The sequence below is a fragment of the Cetorhinus maximus genome, unplaced genomic scaffold, assembly GCF_964194155.1.
Source record: "Cetorhinus maximus unplaced genomic scaffold, sCetMax3.hap1.1 HAP1_SCAFFOLD_3832, whole genome shotgun sequence".
Taxonomy (NCBI): Eukaryota; Metazoa; Chordata; class Chondrichthyes; order Lamniformes; family Cetorhinidae; genus Cetorhinus; species Cetorhinus maximus.
The window spans coordinates 10,446-22,351 of record NW_027599738.1 but is presented as its reverse complement, the minus strand read 5'-3'; the positions used below and the strand labels follow the sequence as shown (position 1 = coordinate 22,351).

General features: G+C 41.1%; 1 protein-coding gene across 1 annotated transcript; it reads right to left on the bottom strand.

Moving 5' to 3' along the window:
• Positions 1-9,667: 9,667 nt before the first annotated feature.
• LOC144678226 (beta sliding clamp-like) lies at positions 9,668-10,798 on the bottom strand. Its single transcript, XM_078538088.1, has one exon. It carries the CDS (start codon positions 10,796-10,798, stop codon positions 9,668-9,670), a length of 1,131 nt encoding a protein of 376 aa, XP_078394214.1.
• Between the last annotated feature and the right edge of the window lie 1,108 nt (positions 10,799-11,906).

The following is an 11,906-nucleotide window of genomic DNA, read 5'->3' as shown; positions in this document are numbered from 1 at the left end:
CGATATTTGCCTCGGGCATTTCAACCGATGACGTTTGCTCAACACAATTAAATAGACAGGTTTGCTCATAGAAAATATTCATATCAATACCTTTTAAAGTTGGTTGGTTGGTTAGTTTGTTGCGGTTGGTTGACTGCTAATACGTCTACTTAGGCGTATTAGTGAATCCATTTGTTTTTGATTGGCTACGCAAGAGCATCGGCCGCTACCGAAGACGCAAGCAGGGCAAGCGCCATGATCATCGTAAAAAGTTAAATTACTCAAGACGACGAGTTCGCGCAGGCGCGTTAAATCCGTGTCATTAAACATTATGGTCATCCTTTTGTGTGGAAGTGTTTTAGATCGACCTATAGCAAGCTAATGGATAGCAGGTTATAGCCTTGAGGACATTGGGAAGGTCTAGTTTGGGGGGGGTTAGCTACGAGTAAGGCTTTTCCATAACTCAGTTCCAGCGTGTACTAAGTGCACCGTTGTAAGCATATGCAAAAGCTTCAAAAACGAACGTATCGAGCGCCTTTATGCTGCCTAGCACCTCAAGCATGATAGTTGACAATCCAACATTTTTATTACCCAGCGTAAGACCTATATCTATTGCCTCAAGAATAAAGTCCTTACCCTCTTTTTCACTGGGGGTGCAGTGCTTTCTTGCCTTTGAAATCATCAGATTAAGCTCAAGATCGCAAAGTAAGATTTTTTGCTCTAAGATTCGCATGATTTTTCCTTAATTAGTTGGGGTTAGTGGTTTTGGGGGAAGCGGAAATTCTTATTAATTGAGTTGGTGCGATGTACACCATAATTCTTCCCGTAATTTATTGAGTCGAATCACGCGCGGAGTCCGTTCGATGATTATGTTCATTCACTTTTCCTCTACAGGTAAGAAAAATGATTTACCCAAACGTAGTGTTTTTGCGCTGGGTAACTGCTTAGTGAGGGATCAATTTCAAACGCACAGATGGCGAGTAAAAATTCACCTTCTCCTATTTCATAACGATGGGGGTGTTTTGCTAATACTTCCTTCTCGTTTAAGTTGATGATTTGTCCAACGGCGTAGACTTTATTGTGAAATAAGCAGCCTTCATCTTGTGAAGGGCTAGCACTTACATTGGGATTACAAAGTAGCGAAAAAGACACATACAAAGTGGATGCGAAACTTTTTAAGTTCACAGTTATTTCCTTTTTAATGGAGAAATTATGGGTAAGAGAACGGCACTTTCGTGTATGAGTTTTACAGTTCTTAACTCATTTATTTGCCACTAGGGGCGTGAAAAACCATACCAAAAAAGGTTTTGGTATGGATTCTAATAAGTAGGTTTGATTTGAACGCGGCTATAGCTACAGAGGGTATTTAGTGGTAGGGCTGGTGACTACAGATTCGCAAGCCTGATCTGCTGAAATAACAATAGCATGAGCAGTGCTTCGCTTCAAATACTGGAAGCAAGTTTTGAAACACTAGCCCAGTTAGCTAGTGACTAGCTTTTTTGTGCGGCTTGTTTGCTGGATAATGTCTCGGTGCCACCTTTTGAAAACAACAATAAGAGGCACCATTGAATTCAATGTTGATCAATATGCTCTATTTTGACAATACCTTTGGCACGCAATAAAACTACAAGCCCAAGAAAAACTGCAACAGAGCAGATTGTCAGCGAACTATATTGCATCTTGTAGCTACTGAAATCACACAGCTGAAAAACAATGAACGCCGAAGTACCGAAAGACGTTAAAGCAATCCCAAACAAAAATAATAATTTCTTCAAAATTTATCCTTATTGATTAATAGTATATTTAAAAAACACAATAGACATTATCATGCTTTTTAAATACGCAAGGCTACGTGGCATTTCATTCAAGTAAGACCAATCACGCTTAATACAAAAAGGCGCCTGATATTGGCAATAGTTGACAAACGGTTGGATCATCACAAGATTCGAGCTTAAAGCCACTATAATCAACGCCCAATAGATCTAGCGTATCGATTACTTGTTTACGATTGAATGCTTTCATCATTTGTTCCTTGAAGAAGCTGCAAAGCAGCTTATGTTGGTTGGTTTAGTCGTAATAAAAAAGCGGCCTCACTAGAGGCCGCTTAATTGGTTGTAACCTGATAGCTTTGACAGATTTAAACTCAGTCAAAGGCCCATTCAGGAAGTTCATGTTGATATGCGGTTCCTGCTTTCAATTCTTCGATAAACACATCGTCAAATACAAAAGCGATAGAACCTTCACCATATATGTTATAGAAGTCGTTCCAATCGACACTTTCATCCAATTCATTGTTAATTAGATGAGGCGTAACGATCAGTGCGAAAACCCCCATATTGTTAAGCCTCTCCCGCAAACAAACTGCCGATTTAAGTCCACCTTCATCATGATCAGCAAAAATTACAACTGCTTTCGTGATTTTGGTGGGAACCCAATTTCGCATCATTCCAGCGTTCAGAAGCCCCCAACAGTCTAGTGATATTTCATCAATGATAGAGGCTATATTTTCTAGCCCTTCACTCACGCCCATCACTTCTGCTGGCATACAAACATGCAGACCACCGCCTCGAACAGGTAAATGCTCAATACGAGGCCGCATCTTTTTAACATCAGGGGCATTTTTCTTTTTAAACAAAGGATCTGCAGCGCTGCTATCGATCCCAGAACGTTTACACCACTCCTCCCACAGGTAATCTTTGGCTTTTGTGCCATCGTGGTTAAAGTAAGTGATATGAAGGTTAACGAACTTGCCGCATGGTTGACGTATTTTGCTTACTAAAGCAGGTAGCTCATCTAGCTTTACGTAACCATCTCTGTGACACTCATTTTCAGCATCCCATAGTTGGCAGAAATAAGGTAAAGCAGGATGAAATAACACATCACCGCTAAAGTTATGTTCGTGTTTAATTCCTCGATTTTTGAAGTACAGACGCGCTAACTCAGACTTTGGATGATCTAAGCTAAAACACTTATCTAGTATTTGTTGGTTTTTATCTACTTTCTTGTTTTCTTTTTCCACATCAATTTCTGGTGCTACCCATTTTCGATACGGTTTTGTGGGGCCAGTATAGGAACTATCCGTTTTTATCCAGCCCACAGTTCGAGTTTTAGCTACTGCAATTAATGTTTGATGGAAAGTTAATCCCGTACAAAACATGATAGTCGCAAAGCCATTTTTTTGAACGCCACAAGAATTACAAACACTGGCGCCCGTTTCCGCAGCACGAGGTAATAGCCCATAGGCTTTACCAGAAGTATTCGAAGATTTTTTCTTCTTGCCTGACTCATTGTTGCCTGACCCGTGAGAACTGCACGGGCAGTAAGTTTTGGCTGTACTGTAACGCTGAGGGGTAAAGTCACTAAGCGCTTTGCCTAGTTCATTTCCGATCAACTCTTGAAATACATTTAGCCAAATCTGTTTTCTTGAGCAGTGATCATATAGTTCACGCCAGTCAATTCGATAGTTCATTACCTTAATCCCTACAAGTATGGTTCAACTAGCTCATTAGCTAAATCGAACAGTTTTGGTTGTAAATCAGATACGTTAGTTATAGAAAACCAATCATCACTAAATACCTTCTTCATGTGTGTTTTGGTTTTATCAGTTAATGCACCAAGAAATAATCCTTGAACCATCACACCGTCAGACTTGAGTTGTTTCACTAACTCGCGAGAGTTATCCTTTGCTTCTCCATCGGTAATAACCCACAGCGCGTGTCGCTCTGTGTTCATAGCCATTAATGATGTAGCAGCTGCGGAAATGCCTCGTTGAAGTGGCGTCCCCCCATCAGATTTAACACGGTCAAATGCCCCACTTTCTATTGCTGAAGTTTCGAACGGTTTAAGAATCTGTATCGAGTTGCCCTGAAAGGCCATGACCTCGACATTAATTTGATTGATATTTTCACAAGCTAAGGCCAGCGACAAAACAGCTAGTTTTGATTTATTTTCGCGCTTACTCATGGAACCAGACATATCTAAAAGCAAAGTTATCGATGTGTCGGGAAAGTAACCTTCTTCCATTCGCGTAAAGATACGGCTATCTCCGCGAGCTAATCTTTCTCCTGCTCGTGAAGATAAACGACGCCCAGTACGGCCTCTAAATTCTTTACATTGAGTTAAGGTCGAAAGGATCGCTTCTAACGAATTAGAAATACGTAAGCTAATTGATTGAGCTTCCTGAGCTAATACGCTCTGCCCTTCTGTCTCTATATGAATAATATTGCTTTCACATAAAAATGGTTCAGGGTTTTGGGTTGGCTCGATTAACTCCGCAATTTTCTTGGCTTTATCCTCGTTTTCAACGCTACGAGCTTTAGACGCTTCGATCGCGCTTTCTAGTGAATCTTTTTGTGCGTCACTGGTGTTAGATCCAGAAGTGCCATTTCCTTCTTGTTGGCCACCATCGCTATTAGACGAGTTACCGCCTTCTTGTTGGCCATCATCGCTGTCAGACGAGTTACCGCCTTCTTGTTGGCCATCATCGCTATTAGACGAGTTACCGCCTTCTTGTTGGCCATCATCGCTGTCAGACGAGTTACCGCCTTGCTGTTGGCTATCATCGCTGTCAGACGAGTTACCGCCTTGCTGATCTTCATGTTCGGAAGAAAGAAGGTTTTCCAGTTGTTCAGATAGCTCCTCAACTGCTACTGCTACCTCGCTTATATCAGCTTTATTAACTGCCTTTAAAACTCCCTGTTTCACAATGTCCGATATTTCACTACCGAACACATTAGACAAAACAAAAGAGTTACTTGCAGATACAGCAGAATAAGAACCGTAACCGAGTAAATCTCCGATGTATGATTCAATAAAAGACCTCAAAATAACGAGCGGTTGTTCTTGGCCATTAAGTTCTTTAAGCGTGTTGCTCTCTTTTAATAAATTTCCCAACTTATTAAAAATCATCTGTAGCCCAGGGTAATTCAAAGTCATTTGACGCTCGACAAAGCCATTACTGATGGGGGCGTACAGTTGAGAAGCTAACGCGTTTTTTGGGCGATTTTCGTTAGTGTTAAAACGAATATGCCCACCTAGATTCGCGATGAAGCCCCAAGCTGCATTCAGCTGGGTATCATTCGTCGGGTCGAAAAAAGGAATTTGGATGGTGGTTCCAGTAAAGCAAGGCTCTACATTGTGGGCCATATTCACCTTTACACCGATTTCTTTAGAAAAAGATGCAGCAGCGACTTGTGGTGTTGATTTAAGTTTCATGAAAGTATCCTTAAAAAAACCCGCCGTAGCGGGTTTGGGTTGGTTGTTAGCAAACAAAGAACAAGTCGAGTTCGGCTTGTGGGTTGTCGCTTGGTTTTGGTGTGGTTTTTGGTACATCAGAATCAGAAGACTTAACTTCAGATTGAGCGGGTAATGCAGTGCCTAGATCATCATGATCATCAACTCTGTGTTGGTTAAGTAACGCTTCAAGTTCGGCGTTAGGTTTCGTTAGACGTTCTTTTATTGTCAAGTTAGCATCATCATCATCAGCATCTTCACTAACTTGAAAATGACCAAGTTGTAAAAGATGTTCAGGGTTTGACAAAAACGCTAATTCAACCGCGAGGTTTTCAGCAAAGTTTTTGGGCATATCACCCTTTTGAGGGCAGGTAAGAATAAAGCGATCTATTCGTTGAATGATCAAAGATACATTTTCATGAACAAAACGCAGTGCCGCTAACTTTTTCTTGATACCCAAAATACGATCGAGGCATGAAGATTTAGTGCACTTGTTCTTACCGCCAAGGATTTCATCCAATTGGTCTTTAGCCGTTTTTGACACATCTTTAAACAAAGAAAGTGCCGCAACATCTTGAGCGTTTTCCCAGAAAACATGTTCGAATTGAACCTTGTTTGCCAAATACTCGGGAGAGTAAGAGTTAGTTAAGATCGCTTTTCCCATACCAGGGGCGATAGCATCTACTTCTTCCGCCCATTCACGCGTAATTTTTTGAATGTTAATGATGATGTAACGTTTAAGTTCGATGAACCTTTCTTCTACTTCATCAATATAGGCTTTAACTTCCTCATACTTATCAAGAGGGATATTCCAAACACCTTGGATCTTAAACCCTATTGTTTCGAGATAACCAAGTAGGTCGGATTTGATTGCATTTAGCTCTGCAATTGTTTCTTTGGGAGCAACTTGTTTAGATCCTAAACTGATTGCTTTTTGTGGTATATCAATAGCATTTAAGCCGATTTCTTCAGGTTTTAATTTCTTCTTACCTGCAACGAGATGAAAAGAAATAGATAGGCTGAAACAGCCTTCTACTAATACTGAAAGGGGTTTTCCTTCCACTTGTTTGGTTTTAATAGACATATAAGCCTCGATTTTGAAAAGTGCGCGAACGCAGGTTGGTTGGTAGCCGTAGCGTGTTGGTATGGGGTTTCGCCGTTAAGCGTTGGTAATTACAAACCTGTTACCAATTGTTTTAACCCGTAGGGTCAAAAAAAACACATACCTAGTGGTGAGTAGGTATGTACTTTCAATGTAATTTGAAAGATAGAAAGATGACGCCACTCAGAAAGAGGCGTCATTGGATTGTTTACATTTGTTGTTTCATTTTTTCTTGTTGAGCCTTTATTTCGTTTTGTTCGACGAAATCTATAGCTGTTTTGATGTATTTGCTCATGATTGGATTTTTAACGCGTTCAAAATATTTGATCCACTTATTCCAACCTTCAAGGCTGTCGGTAGCATGGCTCTGTTTACAGTGCCATCCTCTCCACGCCTCTAGCTCTAAGGTTTTCTTCACTTCCTTTATGATTGCCGATGAGGTCATCTTTTTATTCAGCAAAGGAGGATTGGACAACAGCTTGTTTGCCATGATGGGTTCGACTTCACATACCTCACCATTGCTTGCAATGAAATACGCGTTATCCGCGTTTTCTACATTGCAGTAAAGACCAGTGCGTAATGGGAATACTTGAAACCCTTCAGATTCAGCTATCAGCAAATAATCTCTGAGTCCGAAATAATCAAAAACAGCATGACATCGCTTGGTGTCGATTTCTTTAGTAACGCTCATCTTTAGCGCGTTATTTTGTCGAATTACATGCCTGACTGATTGGTACAGCCTTTCAACTGAAAGCGATGTCAGCCCTTTAGTCATTTTAATAGACATACATGATCCTTTTTGAAATGTGTTGCCACAGGTTGGTTGGTTAGTGTTCTGTTGGTTCTAAAATCTTCTTCTCAATTTCAGCACGGTTAACACATCGTTGGTGGTTTTTAGTTTCGAGCTTTTCTATCCGAGCATCTAAATTTTTGTAATTAGATATGCTTTCTTTTAGCGACTCAGTACCAAGGTGTGTTTCTAAAGCTGCTAGTCCAAGTGTCTCGGCAAATATCTTTTTTTGCTGTTCGCTTGGTTTTGAAGCTAGAAATAGAGCGGCTAAATCAATATAGCGATTAGCTCTAACATCAGGGTCACTGTAATGATCTTTATAGTGCTCTAGGTTGGCTTGAGGATCAGTTGATGTAGGTAAGTCAAACATACACATTACTCCTTATTAGGTGGGGTATTTGAGTCTGCGTAAGCAGACTCAAAAGGGTTTAAGCTGCATTTTTGAATCGAAGCTGAAACATGTTTTCTACTAAAGCGCGGTGTTGCTCACGGAGACTCCACAAGTAACATTGCTCTAATGCTTTTTTCAGTGCGTTCCCTTTCGCGGAATAACAGATAAATACCATAAGCATATCCATTAACGTACGCGTTGTTAGCGGGAAGCCAAGGTTTGCATTTTTACACTCTAGGCGAGTGTCGTTTGCAAAACTAATTAGCGCTGGCAATAACATTTCTGCCGCTTCTCGGATTGGCTTCTCAGCAGAAGATCCTAGAATATTGAGTGTGGCTAAGATTGCCTCTAACTCATTTTCCAAGACTTTTATTTCCTCATCAGCTGGTAAGTACATTTTTTCATAACCACGACAGCGGTCTAAAAATGCCGCATTAAGGCGGCCTGTACCTGTAAAGCTACCAGTGCGATCACCGGTTCCGTTTGTATTGTCAGTAACAACTAGACGGAAATTAGGATGCACATGAATTTTCTCACCACCTTTCCCTGCAAGGGTAAAAGTGGAGTTAGGCTTGATGTCATTAAGCCCAGCTATTTCACCTGGGTCCATTAATGAAATTTCATTAATGATTAACACCTTACCATTTTTCATGCAGTCAATTAGGCAGCCTTCAAAGTATTCCATACCTGACTCGCTAGGGAGCCACATACCTTCGAGGTCAATTAACTCTTTTCGTTTAGATGCGTTGAATACGACCGTTGGCCAATTTAAACGCGCAAAGAATTGAATCGGTCCACTTGTTTTACCGGTACCGCTTGGGCCAAAAATAAAACTAATCGAGTTATTACAGTTCATTGCGAAATGCCACATATACGTAAAGAAGTCTCTCTCGAAGTAGTGGTACTTCACTGGAACGTAGTCAGGAGAACCTAACAACGATGGTGGTACGCTAAAGTCTCGACCGTGCAAGTGTTCAACACCTTCCCCAAATACAGAGTAGTTCTGTGAAATTAGGTTGGCGCGATCATATCCGCGTGAGACTAGAGCTTCGGTTTGGCTGGTGGTCATAACTGCTTTTGCTTTAGACATAATAAATCCTTGTTTGAAAATTAAACCCTTGCTCGTAAGTTAATGCGATGCTGGGGGTTATTAGGTTGGAGGTTCGTAGCTTGAGTTGGTTGGTTTTTGGGAAAGGAAACACGTATCTGTTTCTTTTCGATGGAAGTAAATTGGTCTTCATTGAGGTGACTAGGCAGCTTTACATTCTGCTCTCTGAGGTAGCGTAAGATAGCATCAAGGCGCAATTTCTGGTTTACATTGCCACCAACAATAACATTGGTAACTTGTATGCCAGCCGCGGCACCTTTTTTGTATCCACCTGTCAGGTTTGCAAGCCTTGCTTTCGTTTCCATGAACTCATGAATAACTTGAGCGTTGTCGGGATCGACTCTTTTTTTCTCAAGGAGCGTCTTATACTTTTCAGCTAAAGACGATCCATTGAATTAAACGTTTTCACCGGGAATAAACACGTCTTTTTCAAGATCGGTCTTTGGGTGGTTTGAGTGCTTGTACACATCGGTGAAACTCACAAACTTTAGGGATAGCTTCTCTCAAAAAGTCATCATCTCGTTGGATTACAAACGGGATAAGCTGACCTTTGTGATAAAAAGCGAGATACCCTTTTGTGGCACCACAAACAAACATTTGTTGCTGAACCTGACACGCATACATCTTGTAGTGGAATAGATTGATTACCATAAAAGGCAATCTCTTTAAACACAGTCTCAGATGGGCATTTGAGTTCGACTGGGGTGTTATAACAGCTAGATTGGCGATTGAGGTCTAAACCATCATACGATGATTTTATAAACGAGAACTTAGAATGTTCAGCGCAGATAGGTAACAACATAACATTGCCTCCTAACCACTGCTCCATAGCAAGTCTTGCTTTCGGTTCGTTTCTTTTACCTCTAATGACATGGGGATTACAGGATAATCGGGTGGGTTCGCCACGCCGATTTTTATCGACCAGAGTTGCTTGGGTGTCATATATGGGCTTAACCCTAATATGATCGCCATCTCTGATGCGCCTTCTCCATCACTTCGCCATTCAAGCCATTTATCACCACCTTGGGTAAGGTTGATAATTAGCATGATTGCTCCATGTATTTATTAAATCCGAACAGGCATGACCGTGTTGAGAATTTCTGGTGAGGCTTGCGATGTTATAAAGCAAGCTCGATCAATTGTATCTGTAGCGAAGTGCACTTCGATATTAGGGCCGTCAACACTATTGACTGCATCAAGCAGGTACATAACGTTAAAGCCAATGGTGTGTGAGGTAGCGTTCTTGAATTGAACATTCATGCTCTCACTTCCCTTTTCTTGGTTTTCATTGGTTGAGGATATGGTAATAGCACCTTCTTTATGGGCTATTTGAACTCCTTTAAATTTCTCATTGCACAAAACAACAGCTCGGCGCAATACACCAATGAAATGGTTTTTATCCAAAAACATAACGTTATCAGTGTCAGGTAGTACGCGGCGCCAGTCAGGGTAACGACCATCAATTAATTTAGTCGTAATGACCATCGATGATGTAATGACTCGGCAGTGAGCGCTATAGAAAGCCAGTTGACATTCTTCATCTTGGATACCCGAAAGCAAAGCGATAATTTCACTGACAGCTTGACGAGGTAGGATACAGTCAGTACGAGGGGAATCTAACCCTTCTATTTGACAATTGTATGTACTCATTCGGTGGCCATCAGTAGAAACCAACACCATTGAATTGCCTTCTATTTCAACTTTGACTCCATTTAGGTAATAACGAACATCATTATTAGCCATCATTGGGGTCACTTTAGAAAGCATTCTTGAAAACTTTTTGCAATTAAATTGCAATTTGTTTCCTTTTTCGAGTTTCGATGTTGAAGGAAATGTGGATGATGGCCATACAGTAAGGTTAAATTCTGCAGTGCCACATCTTAGTGTGCATACTTCCCTTTGCCCTTCGGTGGTTATCGTAAACGTTAGTTCGTCATGACCACTAAAGGAGTTAAGTAATGTATCTAGCTTTTTAGCGGGGACGCAGAAAGTAAAACCTTTTGGAATTGGATTGATGGTTGTTTTACACATCACTTCCGTTTCCATATCTGTCGCCGTAACAATACATGACCCATTTTTAATAACCTGGACCTTTACGCATTGGAGTATTTCCAATGTTGGACGGCTGGGTGTGTTACGTGCGCAGCGACTTATAGATTCTGCAATATCTGCTTTCAAGCAAGTAAAAGTTTTCATAATTATGACCTTTTTGAACGACGGCAATAAATACCGTACTGGTTGGTTGGTTGGTTGGTTGGTTGGTTGGTTAACAAGTTGGAGCGTGGGCTTCAAGGGCTGTCATTACTCGATGGGCTTCAATTAAAGAATCGATTTTCCCGAAGTGTAATTCAGTTCGTGATAGACCGGTCACTTTTGATAATCGCTGGTAAGCAAGTTGTGTATCGCCAAGACGACTCACCCACTTATCTTCGAATATCGAGTGGCATTGTTTTCTGCTGTAACGAACAGCGGCGGTAGCTAGTTGACCCATAGGCCAGTAATCACCCTTATGGGCATACGTCAGTTTATTGCAACCTTTGCAGCTGTAACGGCAGTGATGATTGCTAAAGAGTGCGGTTTTACCGCAAGTACATGTGATAGTAAGAGGTTCACGGGGAGGTGAACGGCGGTGGTGTTTAATATCGAGCAATAGATAAGCAATTTGCGTTATCTGTTGACTTGATACCTCATCAAGAGATAACGAAGCCGCAATCTGGGGCAGGTGTTCAGGTAACTCTGTAAGCGTTTCGGCTTGGGCTAAAACCATTAGTTTTTGCGCATAAGAAACGTAAGTTCGAGAATCATACCGATTTAAGGCTGATCGTTTGGCGTGAGAGGTGATCAAGTGTCGCAATTGCGCACTTTTCATTTATCCTCCAATTCGAATAAGGCTTACAGCGTGAAAAGCTGGTGGTTATTGCAAAGCCTAAACCACTTTTCTTCACTCTCTGCGATAGATGAGTGAGGTGTTAAAACCAATATAATGAATTATTGATAGTAATTCCAGCGGGCCGATGCAGATTTTTACTCAAATCATTAATGAGCTGGCAGGAAGTTTCTTATATCCACGATATTTAAAGTTTTCCGAGTGAGATTATGGCTGATATGAATGTTACATAACGGGCCGTTAGTCACTAACCTCAATATATCCTGAGTATCCACCATTGAGTACGTTGAACCGATAAGATGGCCACGACTATCCAGTATAATGAAATCTGAAATGGTTTCTGATAAACAAACGAAGCATAAGTCATTCAATTTTGGGTAATCGCCTGCAAACCACAGTCCTTTTTTACACATACCA

Bases quoted from the DNA above. Each gene is read 5' to 3' on its own strand.
- LOC144678226 (XM_078538088.1), bottom strand. From the start codon at position 10,798: ATGAAAACTTTTACTTGCTTGAAAGCAGATATTGCAGAATCTATAAGT.